Source organism: Perca flavescens, chromosome 12 (assembly GCF_004354835.1).
Source record: "Perca flavescens isolate YP-PL-M2 chromosome 12, PFLA_1.0, whole genome shotgun sequence".
Taxonomy (NCBI): domain Eukaryota; kingdom Metazoa; phylum Chordata; class Actinopteri; order Perciformes; family Percidae; genus Perca; species Perca flavescens.
Genome location: NC_041342.1, coordinates 16,217,561 through 16,234,056, shown reverse-complemented (window position 1 = coordinate 16,234,056; position 16,496 = coordinate 16,217,561). Strand labels below are relative to the sequence as shown.

Genomic DNA, 16,496 nt, shown 5'->3' with positions numbered 1-16,496 from the left:
GTCAATAAAGTCTTCACAAAAACAGAGAAAGAATACTATCCTTCTCTTGTTAAACACAACACTAACATCATATTAATCCCAATGAAGCTCAACAAAGTAAGCAAAGCTAATTCCAGCCAGAGAAAGGGGCATATGAGCACATTATCACAAACACCTCGGGCCATTTGTTTTCCAGTCAGATAATAAGCAACATACTGCAAGATGGCTCATACATATCTCCTGGGGGGAAAAAGCACCTATGTTTCCAAGAAAGTAAATGATGCTTGCTATTTTTTTGTGTCATTCACTGAGCTCTACAGAGTGATGTTAGCCAAATTAGAATATTGTCATCATCTTAACAACCTGATTTGCCATGCAATTGGTGCAACCCGTCATTTAATTCACAGCACACGCCAGTGAGGGACTGGGTGGAGCGAAAAGGGGAGAGGGAGGGAGGTGATGTTTGCGGCTGCGTGATGTGAATTAGCACTGAGGGAAAGAGAGATGATTTGAAGTTGTGCTGACAGCTGGGACCATAAAGCCTGGCTGCCTGCTGCAGCATGGCAAATACAGAGAAGGCAAGAGTGATGCAGAGAGACATCTCCAGACACCCAACACTCCTTCATCTCTTTTAATTATTTCAAATTGGGCTTCAGGAAGCAATTACGGCAGGGAGGGAAGACAACGTGCCTGTGCATCAAGTCAATGAAATGCAAAGTGAACGTTGTGTTACATATTCAGATGTTTTGTGGAGGGATGACAGGCTTTCACAGGAGCTGCAGCCTTAGGGGATACTGTTCCAGAGTTGAAGCAGCTGAGTTTCCCAACGACAGTTTCATGACTTATTTTTATATATATATAAGAAGAGACATTAGAGGGGATTTCACCATTCATACACAACTGAATATTAACTATCCACATTTGTATGCAATCCTACATCATGATTTTAGCTTTCGTGATTAATAATTGTAGTGTTTGGCAATTGCATTCAATTTGATTTAAAATGCCTGATGTATTATTAACTGAGGTGAGCTGTTAATATTCATCTGCTGTTCACAAAGTATACTGACAATCATAGCTGCTGAACACACAGCATAAAACATATTAATTTGTATGTACACCCCTCCACGTGAGTCAAGCATGCACAGGCATTTCTGCATGTTGCTAGCAATAATGAACGATGGAAATTCCAATAAGGAATAATGGACTCATGAACAGCATAAAGTACTTTACAATTATTGAGGAGTAAAGAGAGAAAAAAAAACATGAATTTCAACACAAATTCTACTCATGTTTAACAAGAAATTGTAAAGAAATCCTGAAGTCTTTACAAACTAATCAGATGTTGGAATGGTGACCTAGAATACTTTAAAACATACAGCCTTTGGGTTTGCCTTGAGTGAGGCCTAAGAATAAGGTGATAAGATAAAAGTAGGGCTGCAACCAACAAATAATTAATTATATATTAAATCTGCCAATTATTCTTTCCATAAATTGCTAATTGTCTATCTATAAATGTCACAGAATAGTAAAAAATTCCAATCACAATTTCCCAAAGCCCAAGTTGACGTTTTCAAATTGGTTATGTGTGACCAAATATTCACATTTGAATAGTTGAAATCAGTTCATTTTTTAAGACTATTTTACTAATTACCTAAACAAATAATTGATTATAAAAAAGGTTTCCAGATTCATGTTTTGTCAATCAACTAATGGTTTCAGCTCAAGTGAGAAATAACGCCAATCAAAGCAAAAGATTACAGTTCAGGAGTTATCAAATATGTCTTGTGTGCCAGTCAGGGGTAAACTAGTCAATGCTGTACTCTAAACCATCATCACGTTCAGACTACACCTTTTACTTCCTGTCTAACCCATTTCCACTTTTTGACACTCCTCTCACCATCCTGGAAGACTCTCTCCACATTCAGGCCATAGGTGGAGCAGGTCTCATAATATGTGCAGCGTTTCAGGTCGTTTGACAACTTTCTGGCCCGCGAGTCATCAATCACTCTGGGGTTGGCAGCACTAATTGCATCTGAAGAGAACAAGGTAAGAAAACATATTACTCAAACATTTAACTTGGATGATAAGGCTGGTGATATTCTGTATTTTTGTTATTGCCAATGAATTTCACAAAAAAGACACAAATATATACTTTTTATTTTGAACACAGGCTAAGTAATTTCCTAACACAGCTGTGCACTGTAGTTTCTAAGAAATGTTACTAAAACACGAGTCAATATTTCATTTGTTGGCAATTCCAATTTTTATTTTCCAGTGTGGTTTAATACACATTTAATGTGCTAGTAAGCATTTCCTGCAGCAGTATGCATATGTATGTATGTATGTAGGATTGACTAAAAACAAATGACAGAGCCCATGTTTATGGTAATGAGGGACAGTGTGGCTCACAAGTGTGTTTTAATAGGTTTTGGACAACAAAAGAGCTTTACTGTATTATATACCAAGCTTTAGCTACACAGACAACACTTGTTACCATGATCAATTCATCGTTAGTTTTGGTCTTTTCATTTGTTGATAACGATTACATTGTCTAAGTGTAAAGACAATGTAAGAGTACTTTCTGTGTATTTGCATTATGAAGGAAGCAATATCTTGACAAAACTTATATATCAGATGCAGGGCAAACACCTTGTGTTCCAACGAGGACCATGGGGACCTCAGCTGTGTTCCTGTAGCTGGATAGGCGCAAGAAGTAATTGTAGACTGTCTGGAAGCTGATCTCATCCTCCAGGCTAAAGACGAAAACCACTGCATCCACCCAGGCAGCAAACTGAGAACAGAGCAGAGGTGATGTGTTGAAGCACAGTGAAATATAAGCTGCCTTATTATTGCACAAAAACATTCACAACGGATTTCTTTTTTTGCCTCAGAACCGTTGCTTATCGTTTGTTTACTTGTTTGAGCTTAACTGTGCAGAATGATATATGCAGACACTAGAAGGCTGTTTTCACATTAATCTGCTGAAAAGGTAAAGTTGATCTGTGCTCACCATAAATCTGAATTTAAGATGTTCGCACAACGGCTAACTACTTGACATCACAACTAGTTTTGAGGCCAATCGGAAGCTAATATGCAACACGCACAAGTGTAATGTGGAAACTTGAAAGCTCCAGTATTAACTGGGAAGGGACTTTTCAATTAAGTACTGTACATTTTCTGTGTAGTATTTAAATTTTTTAAATATACAATTTGCATATGCATAGATCCTAGAAGTAATACATGTATGACTCAAATCAGTCTATATACGTTTTAAATGAAGGTTTGTTATTGTAATGGATCCCTGAAACAGGCTATGCATCTTTTGACTGAGGTTTGTACATACAGACAGTAGGGGGCAGTGTAACAACAGCCATAGTACACACATCCTGAGTTCCAAATCTCATACTTTTTCTTTTTACTTTAAGCATGTACTGCAGCTGCCCTTACAAAGTACGTACTGCAAGGACATACTACTTCTTCATAACATTACGCCTTGAACTTTGACCCTGTTGCTCATATATGCTGTGCAAAGGATTGTGGGTTAGAATAGCCAGAAAAGCATGCTGGCTTGCATACTGCAAAATCCAACCGGATGCAGTAGGACATGCTGGTATCTTTGGCATACTGCATTTGGCATACTATGTATTGGTGAATGATTAAACACTACTACTCCAGCTTTATCAGTTTTCTGCATTCCCACTGCTGTCATAATCTAGAAATCTTTGTATGTGCGTCATATACTTTCACAATCCCAGCGTAGTTTATTATATTATACGGGGTAGCGAGATTTCCTTTGAGCATAGGAAATCAATCCTAATTACCATTCATTGTAAGAAAATAAAAGGCTAAGCAGAACCCAGAGTAGTGCTAGCAGTGACAATCAGGTGATAACTATTCCCCCGTACCGCCCTGTTCTCCATTCAGCTTTCACACCGCACCCAGACACCCATAGGGAATGAATGGCAAATCAAGCCTCCAAGCCACAACTCTACTCAGCCTCCTGTGAGTGTGAACATAATGAAAGCCTTATAATGTCACTAATTATACAGTTAGCTGACAACTGAACCAAACTCATTTCTATTTCCTAATCTCACTGAGTGTAATGCAAGCGGAAATCAGAGCTTTGCCAGACCAGCTGCAAATGGAAGCGCATGGTAAACTCACACATCTTTTGAGTTGATACGATGAATGTGTTGCAAATAGTTGCTTATTTACACATCCAGCAGACACAGAGAGACATTAGCAATAATTTGGAGTCATGTCTCTGACTACTGGACAAATGTAAGTCCAATATTTACTAGGTCTGGGCGATAAATCGATTTTATCGATTAATTGGAATGTGTAGTTAACGTTGATTTATTTAAATGAAAATCAATATTCTCCTTAACATCCGCCGACGCTCCCCTCTGGGCTCCCGTAGCTCCAAATGGGCTCAGTCCTCTCCCCGTGCGTTTGCCATAGAGATACACTAACAACATGGCAGCGACAGGGACTAACATTAATTATAATTTATATTATATATATATATATATATATATATATATATATATATATATATATATATATATATATATATATATATTTTTTATAAATTTTTGTGTGTGGTGTATGAGTCAAAACTAAATAAAGTTAAAACTTGTTTTGAACAATTTCTTTGTCATCTGCAGATTGATTTTAAGTAGAGGGAGAAAGAAAATCAATTTAAATCTTAAATCTGATTTTTTTTTGGAAAAGATCTGGGATTTTATTTTTAGGCCATATCGCCCAGCCCTAATATTTACTCTCCTTTTAGCTCTGTTGCACTCTCTACCAACTTAGGGAAATATATGGCTCCTTAGCGGCTAAATTGTCCACTATGTTTACCAGGTAGTTGCCAGCTTTGTCTGTCTGTCTGTCGTTGCTGGATAGTTAGGGTTTATCATAGCTTTTTAGTGACAAACATCTTTCTGCTGCATCTGGAAGTGACGTTAAAAACGTTTACACTCTTAGAAATGTTATTCACGTTTCTCTGACGCTAAGATTAAGTTGAAAATGCTGGAATTTCACTGGCGTGCTGTGACGTAACTCCCCTCATCCCCTCTTACGCCTGCTGCCCCCTGGTGAACGGATCGACTATCTGTGTTCTCGAGTAACCACGATTGGACAATATAAAAATAGAAACAATCGCCTAACCCTATTGTACTTTTAACTCATTTCACAAACTTATTTGACAGCTTTAGTTATTAGCAAGACTTTAGATGCAAAACATGTAATTAACAAATACATTATGATCCATTGTTCTAAATTTGAACCATCCATGAATGTATAATATATACAATGTTTCTAAAGCTTGAAAACAGGATAATCATGATACTGTACAATCATGCCAAAATGAATTTCAGAATAAATCCTTGACGGTTTGCGTTCAGAAAACCCAGACTGGATGAAGTAGTATAAAATATAGAGGTCCTTAAGTACACTCAAGTCATGCAAGGGATGTAAAACCCAACACTCTGGTAAAAGATCGCTCGAGAATAACAGAGTATAAGTGTCTGATGCCTGGCATTACAAAAGGTTGGATTACCAGAAAGCACTTCCTTAATTTACTTCCTTTGGAAAAGCATGGCATAGTGTCAGTATGACAATATCTGTCATATGACTTAGTCTAAGTGAAGCCCACTTTGGATGAAACAGTAGCTCCATTATTCTTCATATGTAACATATTAGTAGGGCGATTAGGTGCTGCATTGCCCCTTTGGCCACAAAAATTATTTTGGCTGGGCTTACTCATTGATCCGTTGCTGCCCTTTGAGTGCTTTTGGTAGAACACCCACAGAGTGCTGTCACGCTGCTCTAAACAGTCCTGCAGAGAAGTAATGGTCTGTCTCTAAACAGTTCGTGCCTGCATGACCGTTTGTGGACAGTTACTGTCTGACACATCTTGCAGCTTAAAGAGACATTTTTTTCAGGATCAACACTCTTACCTGCAATTCTGGAGGCCCTCCTTCATCTCTGATTAGAAGTAGATAGCTCTGTCCATCCACCACTATTTCTTTCTTGAACCGTCCACCTAAGGAAGTGACAATTATTAATTATGTATTATTAAACAGTTTGTTCAGGGTTACTCTTATAACGTGTTAAGTCTGTTCTAGTGATGGTTAAAGATGACATTGGAAAATTGTCTTTCTTAGTATGTAATAACTGACCACCAGGGCTTTCCCAAAGAGAGAAACATTGCAGACACATTGCAGACTCATAATTGCAGACTCATTAATTATAAAAACAATGAGATTGTTCCGGATACCAAATTTAATATCAAAACACAGCTTGACATGGCTCATAAAAATTTGGTGTGATGTGTATGAGTTGAAGTGCAGTTCTCAATTCAGACCCCTTGAATGTGTTGCTATTAGGATCACATGCTGACAGGAAACCAGGTCTCTCTGGAGCCAATTACGTGGGCGAGAATTTGCCATTTAGCGCATCATGCACAGCTGCTGGGAGTCCTGGAAAGGCCCAACTTTAACTTCACTTACATTATCACTGTATGTGCTACAGAGGTTTAGAAGATTGGTTTTCACAGCATTAACATAACTTATTACACTTTGCAATAAAATAAGACAAGATGAGTAATTTTAGCAAAGAGACAGGAAAGGAAATGATGGGAGATAAAATCAGAAGCAAATAAATTCTGAACTTGTGTGCCTCAGGTCACCGTGTCCACAGGAGAGTAGTGACGAGCTAACGCTGAGCCCCCGTGTCGCCTTGAGTTTCTCTCTCCTTTATTCCATTTCTCCTCTAATAGAAATACATATTCCTTGCCGCTAGCAAAGCTGGCTGCAGCTAAAGAAGATATAAATGGGAGAACTACGCAGTAAATTAGAATGTGCATATAATTTGAATGGTTTGCGATCCTTCAGAGATTAAAAATATTCAAATGAGAAAGTAGTTAGGCTAGAAATGTCCCTGGGAGTGAAAACAGTGCCTTATGAATACAAAAATATGCTGAAAGCCATTTGACAAAATTGAATAAAGCACAAATTTAAAAAAGGTCTAGGAATGATCATGAAATGTATCAAATAAATGGCTAAAGACAGCAAATGTGCAACACAGAATAAAAGCACACCTGTTACAATTATCAGATTATCAGAGTTCCGTGAGCAGACATGTTAGCTAAGATATTCAGATGATTAGATGATAGAGTGTCGGAGATCACGCTGTGCAACAAGAATATCAAGAACTACAGATCTGACATCACAGAGGACTGTAAGGGCCATACAGTAACTGGGGCCCTGCCATGTTTTAATAGGTGGCCAGTATTCCTGTCTCAGCAAGCAATACATATCCACTTGAGCCACACTTCCACCCTGATAAGTCCACTTTAGCCCGCTAGGCAAATAGGGGATTCTCCCAGCATTTTGCACAGGCTCTCAAGCCCTGCTGGATGCTGGTTGTGTAACAGAGAGAGATTCACGTAGCACCAGCCAACATTTTTTTCTTTTTTAACTCAAGTCACAGAGCTTTGGAGATTCAAACAAAGGACTGAGAAACTATGTGTCTGTATGTTTCTGAATCCTGTTTAAAAAGGGAAAAAGATGAGAAGGATCTCATTACACGGTGAGAAAGACTGGATCAGAACAATACAGCAAAACATAGATTTATCAGAATACAGAGTTAGTGTGAAGCTTGGCAGCACGTTCATATGCCAGAACAGATTATGGAAAGTCTCTCTGAAATCAGTATCTGTAATGAAGGCATACGGCTCTGGTGAAAACATGGGTGGAATTTGAAGTAAACATCTCAGTTACGTAATCATCCAGAATGCTGTTGTCTTTATTTAGAGCTGAGCTAATACAATGCATCTAATGGAAAAAGCCTGTGCTGTGAATAAATAAGGCAGGCTACCATAGCTCTTTTATCATAACACTTTTCTACATCATGATGAAAAGCAATTATGAATTATTTGAATGTGTTGCTCAACCTTACATAAAAAGAGGCAACTAAGAACCTTGCAGACAGCCTACAGAGAGACGGTAAGTTGGTATGCACGGTTAACACGCAGTAAGCATACTCTGCTTACACGGAGGCTTAGACCTTGACACAAAGCCACAATCCAACGGAGCTCCATCCGGTGTTGCTATGGCAACACACCCCGGTACCTTTTTTTTTTCAGATATCATAGCAAAAGCCCAGGAACAAAACGGTGAAGAAACAGCCATCGCTGAACCTTCCTCAGCTGGGCAATGCTTCTGCAATGTAAATACTCAATCTGGCGTAAAGCCAGAGTTGAAGCACATTCAAAAAACAAAGAGAGCCTGAGCAGCTGCTAATTATGAGACAGGTATGTTGTATCACAGCAAAACGCAGCAATGTGAAGGGACGCATATCTGAGCCGACGCGTTTCCTTGATTACAGCAACAACGCTTGTTCTGTTTTTCCTGCATTTCCACCATTGATTTCTCAAAGACTAATTAAGCTATGAGGATTTTCTCCCTTGGTGCAGCAAAATGCCAGAAACTAATTATGCACTTCATGTCTCATCCTCACTATAATTACACTTAAATGAAACACTGCAAACCCCTCAAATATAATCAGTTAACTCTGGGTTCGCCAACATCTTTGTGGATTTCAGAGAAAAGGACTTATCTTTCAGGCCAGAAGGGGGCATTCTCATTATGACTGCCGATAAAATGAAGAATATCTGATTTCAAATCTCAGAGTGAATTAAAAAGACGAGGGGTCTCTTTCTGGAAATAGACCCTTTCTTGTTGGAAATAGACCTTCCTAAACATGGGAAATTGGCTCATTCACCATCAGGATACCTGGGGAGTAAACGGTTTATGATTGTGATAAAAACTTTCATTTACAGTCCCAGAGAAATGTGAGGGTTTAGTTTTACCTTTGTGTTTTAATAATGGCCCAAATTTACTGTAAATGTTATGCTTTGTCATTATCTTGTAAGTTTTAATGGAGGAGGAAAATAGAAATTTATATACAAAAAAAAAAAAAAAGCATCCGGAAGCTTGATGTAATTCAACACACAACATTTTAATACAAACTAGTTACAAAAAATATTCTCACAAGGCACCATGCTTCATGTAAATATCCTAATACACCCATCCTAATATGGTTATCCGTCTGTACAGTGTAGCAATTAGTGCCAACATGCTTGACTTTCTTCTTGTGAAAAACAAAAAAAGTATTTTACCAGCTGGCAGGTTTCTGTATAATTTCACTCACTTCAAATGCTTTTGAAACCCATCAGATTGTCATTAATCTAATAACAAGGCTTCTTAATTTGTGAGATGAATCAAAAGGTTTTCACTCATCAACGGCCATGTATTTTATAAGACAAGTTGTAAGGTAAATTAGGCCATGAAAGCCACAGTAAACATGCCGCATGAATCTGAATCTTTGTGATTTTCTTTGAGTGTCTGACATGTTAATAATCATCTCCTGACCCGCATCTCCATCAGCAAACTCTTACCTTCAGGAGACTCCTCCTGCACATATGTGCCCGTCAAGTACCGGTGGACCAAAGCTGACTTTCCACTGGACAGATTTCCCACAATGCCCTGCCAGGCAAAGAGCAAAATACTGTGATTATTACTGACAGACACAACATGACAGGTACTAGCATATGTAGACTTGAAGGACCACAATGGGGACCTGACAAAAAAAGTGTCTGAAGCTTTTAACCTCGCTCAGCGACTCTGTCAACCGAGTGAAGGTAGGTTTATGGTCGCCATGGTGCACCGGCTAAGGGTGCATGAGCCAGAAAATGACGTTATGTCTTTCGTGTCCAGGGCGATGGCTCCGCAATTTGTCCAGCGCGTGGTCGTGCACTTCTACATTTTTGTAACTCGGCGCACGGTGCGCATTCATTTTCACCATGGTCGGCTTGGAAAACTGGCCGAGCTGGTTGGCCTGTACAAACATTTGTATGATTCTTCATGTACAGACCACAGGGGCATTTAAATGGCCTTAAATATGTGGTAAGAGAGAGCCAACACACTGTCAAAATAAAAGGCATTTTGCTGGAGGGTCTAACGGAAAAAGTGTCTGTAACATCGAGAGGCAGACAGTAATTTCGACACGGAGATAAGCGACAGTAATGTTAATAATTATAGTAGACAAATGCAATATTTGCCGGTACGTCAGTGTTTACCATGGATGTGTTTACTACTGTTCCCGGGCAGTAGGGTTGCACGATATTGACAAAATGTGATAATGCGATATTGATTATGAATATTGCGATATCGATAATAATTTCAATATTTTTAAACATATGTAAAATTACAAAGGTTATGGGAAAACACATCAAAATCGATTCATAACAAATAAAACAAGTTTTCTTACAACACAAGGTTTATTCAGTCATATTGGACTGCTAAAACATGAATAAATAATTAACGACCTACAGAACGAGGTTTACAGAACAGGACATGTTTTATTGGTTGTACAGTATAAAAACAATAACTAAAGAACAGGACATATTAGAAACAATAAAAATAAATATAAAAAATATTGCATACTTATATACTTCGATATAATATTGCGCAACGTGATATCGATATTGAGTCAATATATCATCATACCAGGCAGCCTGCTTTCCTTTACTACCGCTCTCTACTTCTCTACTACTTCTTGCTTATTCGCAGATCATAGTTTGTACGCCTCCTGGTGTTTGTGCGTTGATCATAAACGCCTGAGTGCGTGCTCATAGCTCGCTCACCACTATGGAGGCCCACGCCACGATGTCTTGCGTGAGTATAAAAAAGGCTTAAGAACACGAAATGTGGTCAAAAACTTGACAAGGTTAGTGGACCTTGTGTGCAATACTTTTTTTGTTTCCAAGGTGAAGAAGGACCCTTCAAGCTCAATCATGACAATCATGACATTCTCTACAAACTATTTACTTTTTTGCATCAAGAGCTATATTATCAGAAATGAAACAATTTTTTCCATGAACTGGGCAAAAAAATTTTTTTAAAGGTTGCGGTTTGGCAGTATCAAATCTTAGATTTACAAGTTTCCTCGAATGCATCAACCGGGAAAAGTTTTCAAAACAGTTTGTGCTTAAAGCAGCATTATAATTAGAGCCCAAGTGATAAATCAAAGGCTGAGATATTTGTTTATATTAGTTTATAACCAACATATTTATATTGGCATATACGTAAGAATCTAAGTAACGAGGAAATTGATGTAGTATCTGCCTCAAAAATGTCGTATTGGTTGGGCTGTAATTATCATGCAAACACAAAATAGAAAGGTGACTCAATTTTCACTGTGATGGATTGCAGCTCTATAAGTAGATTTCCATTACATACGGACATCAACTGAAACAAACTACTGCCCGGAAGGTAGAAAAAAAAAAAAAAACGTATGGTATGCTTAGACGGTGGGAAGTACATTTTGTAGTTAAGGAACAAAACCCCGAACACCACGATTTGGTTCCTCACGTGGGCTGTGTGAGGTTGAGACATTATGAGGAAAGTCCTCTAAAATGCATCAGTTTGGTTGCAATCTTTCCCCTGCTTCCTCTCCTTGGTGTCTAGACCAGTCCTAGCTACAGCGCCTTCAGGCTGATGCATGGCAGAGGGTTGCTGATGATGCCAGCATGTCTGGGAACAACAAAGGCTGCAACATGCCTCATCTCCTCCCTCTCCTCCTCCTCCTCTACCCACCATCACCCTCTTTTTCTTTAGATCATTAGTGGGTGTTAAAGGCAGGTATGGTTCTAATTATAGGGAGGTTTGAGGCACAAGAGAAAAGATCTGTTTAAGGCCTTTCCCAGCCTACCCTCTCTATAATTGAAGTATATATATACACCATGTGGTACCCCAGCAGAAAAAACTATGAATAAGCTTTAAGTTAGCAAAAGATGTAGGCTGTGTGCGGTGAAAGCAATGAGTCGACAAACATTGACTTTGAATGTACCACTGAACCAGTGGTCCTGCTGTTTTAACTGTTCGGCTTTGTGACCTGCTGGTATTATAGCCTTAATAAAATCAAAAAGCTGTATTAGCACTATTCCAGTACAAACCCTTTACTCTTCTTTGTAGATGTTTGGATTTGATCTGGGAATATTAAAGAGTGTGGATGTAATGATCAAAAGCTGGCAATAAAATAAGGTTTGACCACAGTTTAGTTTTCATTCTAAAACTACAATAGCGGGGTACAGGTAACTGTTGTAGCAGATGTTTTAGAGGTTTTCTCACCATATCAACATTTCAACTAATCAGCAGGAAATGTTTTGACCCCACTTCCTGTCATTATTACTTTGACATGAAAAAGAAAAACTTCTGACAAACTTCTTTTCAGTATGACCTGGTTGCTAAACATCAATTCTTTGATGGTTCTAAAAAGAATGATAGCTATTTTGAGACACTTCATATAGTCTTTTGAGGTCCATTTAACAAACCCCTGTGTGGAAGCAGCCAATTAACACCTAAGAAACATTAAAGGAAACAGACGCATTTAAAGTGTTTGAAGCCCAAAAAAGCAAGTTTGTCTTTCAGCTCCTTGTGAATTCCCCTTTTTCATTGCAGTGAAGTTTTTTCTTTTGCAAGATGCCACAACAATGAATTCACCAAACACAAAAAATATTATATAAACTGTCAGAATGGTGGAGGCAAGTTTTTTCAAGGCTGCTAGTCTTTAGGAGTGGAAGAAATTAAAACATGTAAGGATGTTAGTTGTGCATTTGGCAGTGGCTGTGTGTGTGCGCTTCACTGGCGGGTGGGATCAGACCCAGGATGTGTCACTAGTCTAGCCCAAAACTGTCACTCATCTTGCATCCTGCTGCAAGACACCCTGCATCTCCATGCCAACGTATCTCATTAAAAATCACCCAGTACGTGCCAGGGAAAAGTCCAGCCAATCTCTCAACTGTTCCCTCTCTGTAAAACCAGTATTACATGGACAGAACATGCTTTCTCATTGGCATTCAAATCAGTCAGTAAAATGAAACCTCGGAGGGCGAATAAACCGAGGGATTGTTAGAAATATAAAAAGTTACTCACCACTTTCAGCTCTGGCACTGACCGACTCAATGTCCATTCCTGGCTGTTGACGAACGAGTCTAAAAGGAAAAAAAGACAATAAGAAATTAAGTCAAGCAGCATTGAAATGTAATCCATCAGTTTGAACCCATTTGACCCCAGTTACAGATTATATGAAATTAACCGTATTTCCCAGATGGTAAAGTGACTATACAGCTACAGTTTATAGACCATCTGTAGTGTGTGCAACAAGTTTTATGATGGATTCAGCAGTCATATAGATATGATGAAGCCTGTCTACAGTTTGGTCAGGTATTTAGTACACTTTGACGTACTGGGGGATACATTTTTGTGATACGTTTTTATACAATGTTCAGTGTCATTTCATCTACTTTTTCTATCTATATTTTATAACCTGCACACAAAAACTCAGCAGTTAACCAGTGGGATTGTGTCAACATTTTATAAAGTTTAGTGTAGATTTGCAGAGCCATGCTGTACCAAGTTTTACTAAAGTTAAAAGGGTCAAATGGTTAGAAAGATAGAGCCTTTCAAACTGGCAAACTTTCAAGCTTTAATGATGCCCTACACTCCAGGCACAGCAATCTTTCTTTCTTTTCATATTTTTCATTGCACTTTATTCTCAAAAATGTCTATTTAAACAATGTGACTCGAAAAACAACAACACATTAGATCTGCAAAAATAAAGAATAACTGGTTTCCCATTATAATTCAGCATATTTGTATTATGGACAATTGTTTGAACATAAGCAATTTAAATAAAGCCAAATTGGGCTTTTTTTAAAATCACAAATCAAGAAAGTAATCAGCAAATCAATCAAGATCAACAAAACTAAATCGGTGGTCACAGAACCAAAACAACCAGTCAGTAAACATTTCGCTTTCTCCCTGACCAATTGGCTCATATCCACTTTTGTTTATGTATTTACAACTTGTAAAAACACACAACTGCCAAGAAGGAATTGTGAAACACCTATGGTAAGTACAATCTATGCAGCCTGTTTTAATATAAGGTTTCAACACAATATCTGAACAGGATTTAGCTAATCCATTTTAAAAGACAGCCATTACCAGGCTTGATTCAACTTGTTTGGTTTTCCAGTGAGTTAAAGACTTTAAGTGGATGATCACACTTTGAAAAAGGGCAGTGGGAACGAGCATTATAAAGAACAATACAAACCCTCAGAACTAAAAACACAAATGGCAACTCCACAAGCGGTGTCTGTTTCCCACAGAGATGGAGAACACAACTATGTGTCATAACAACCATTAGAACAAAGACCACCTTCCTGTTTTGGATTATGACTTTCTCACCATCTGAACCCCCCCAAGAAGAATATACCATCTCCAATACGGGAGTGTAGACACCCAGTCTTCAAGCAACAATGTGTGTAATACCAGGTGAATCCCCCTCACTCCCTTCCCATGTCTAAACCATAACAGTTCCAAGTGTTCACATACTAAACAGGGAGCCATCATTACAGTTAGCCTGTTTGTTACAGCAATGGTGGTTTCCTTTAGTGCCCCAGGTGATGCCATATGAAAAGAATGACAGCATAAACAGTAAGGTAACCACTGTCAATATAAGATGTGTTTATATTTTCTCTCCAAAATGTATGCTAAAAGCCTGCATGACTCACAGCTGGGCAGACCTGGGCCAAAAATTCCTTTACATACTACAATTAGAGTTTAAAAAAAAAAAAATACTCGCTGAAATGTTTTCTGACCTTTATTTACAAAGAGGCTCGTGCTTCTCTGGATGTCTCACTTGTTGTGGGAGAGGAGAAAAGTTCATTGCTAACAGAAGGGCCTTTCACCAAGAAAAGCATTGTGTGGAGCAGAGTAGTCTTTAAACAGCACGCCTCATGTTAAGCCCTGTCAGTGTGGGTTTGACATGTCTGAACACGGGGGAAGACACCCATCTGATTCAGTTTCAGGTCACAGCTCTCTGAGACGGTATCAGATAAGGTTACTGCCTTATTTTCTTGGATTTCCTGTCCTTTTGTATGGACCTATTATTTACAGATGCATTCCCTATACTTTATATGATGATTTTTTTTAAATATGTTATTTTTCACATAATTTGAGGGTTGATAAAAGTTTACAGTCACAACTATCAATTAGACAAACACATCAAAAGGTTTCAGTGTTCAGCACCTACTGCAGTAACGCAACATTAACAAAGAATCAGAGAAAAAAACAGAAATAACCAAGTACATTTTTTTTTTAAATGAACAGAAAAAAAAGCCACCAGATTCACAGAGGTTTTTTCTCATATTTTCCTAGTTCACGTAATCACACTTTTAAAGAGGGACACATTCAAATGAAGGCCAGTCCATAGATAACCATGCAGGGAAATTAAAGCCCCTTTCACACATGCACTGCAAATCCTTAAATTATCCAGACATTACCCGGCGAAGCAGTATCTGAGAACCCAAAAGTCCAAATTAGTTGGATCAGACAACCCTTCTTTACCCTGCCACCTTCCTAGTACAAAGTCCATGTAATCTCCAATTGAGCCCAAAGTGTGAAAAGTCACAGCAAGCGAGTGGGCGTGTTGATGACGTTTCATGCAGCTAGCGCAAAACCTGAAGAAAACAAACGTCTGAGGGTGAAGAAGAATGGTGATTTACATGAAGACAGAAAAGAAAATGTCAAATTGGAGAGACGACGAGATTCGGGAACTTCCGTCGCTAAGGGCCAACGTAAAAATTGCCAGATTCAAGAACGACAAGAGACTCGTCTGTTTATGACCAAACATCGTTGTAATCTGCGTAATGGAGTATTTCCAGTAAATGAGAACGCATCCGACATGGATATCTCCTGTTGTGTGCTACATGTGTAAAAGGGAAACTCCGGACTATTAGTGCGCTCCATCTACTTCAGAACTCGGAAGCTGGAGCTGGGAATGACGTCACGCACAAGTTGAATGCGTTCCATTTAACAAGTTGAATTTTCACCGTGGGGTTAACTCTAGCCAGGTTCGCCATTACCAGTTGATAACAAAGCAGTACGCTGTTTTTTTGTGCATGCAAACAGCGTAACATGTCCACTGATAGACGTTGAACAGGATGGTGTGTAAGAATGATTTAGTGTGACACAAATAAGACAGAAGGGCTAATAAACTGTATGTTACCACAGCTTTCACTAACGCGGGGCAGCCACGTTGGATTTTGAGCTTGTGGTACTGTGAGGTTGTCCGACTTCCCAACTCGGAAATCCGAGTTAGGGGGCGATTCCGACTTTGACCTCAGAGAATTCCGACTTCTGAGTACAAATGGAACACACTGTATGTCGAGAACTGATTCCTTGGACAATGTCCGGAGTTCATATGTGAAAACGGCTTAAGTGTCATCAAAGAACAACACAGAAATGAAGTTGCTGGCTGCTGACAAGCACTGCATTTCTGGAACAGCACACTCCCTTATTATTGACCATAACAACACCACTTATGCTTTCAAGGACATAAAAATACTAACAAGAAGAAAGGAAGAGGAAATGAGGAGCTTT

General features: G+C 38.7%; 1 protein-coding gene across 2 annotated transcripts in view; it reads right to left on the bottom strand.

Annotated features, from left to right (window-relative positions):
• agap3 (ArfGAP with GTPase domain, ankyrin repeat and PH domain 3) overlaps positions 1-16,496 on the bottom strand; it is a 124,660-nt gene that overhangs the window by 53,639 nt on the left and 54,525 nt on the right. For both annotated transcript variants that reach the window (XM_028592637.1, XM_028592636.1), the window contains exons 2-6: positions 12,987-13,045; positions 9,449-9,536; positions 5,946-6,031; positions 2,632-2,773; positions 1,880-2,014 (exon numbers count right to left, since the gene is read on the bottom strand). In XM_028592637.1, the coding sequence (XP_028448438.1) occupies positions 1,880-2,014; positions 2,632-2,773; positions 5,946-6,031; positions 9,449-9,536; positions 12,987-13,045 (510 nt within the window). The remainder of the gene's footprint in view (positions 1-1,879; positions 2,015-2,631; positions 2,774-5,945; positions 6,032-9,448; positions 9,537-12,986; positions 13,046-16,496) is intronic.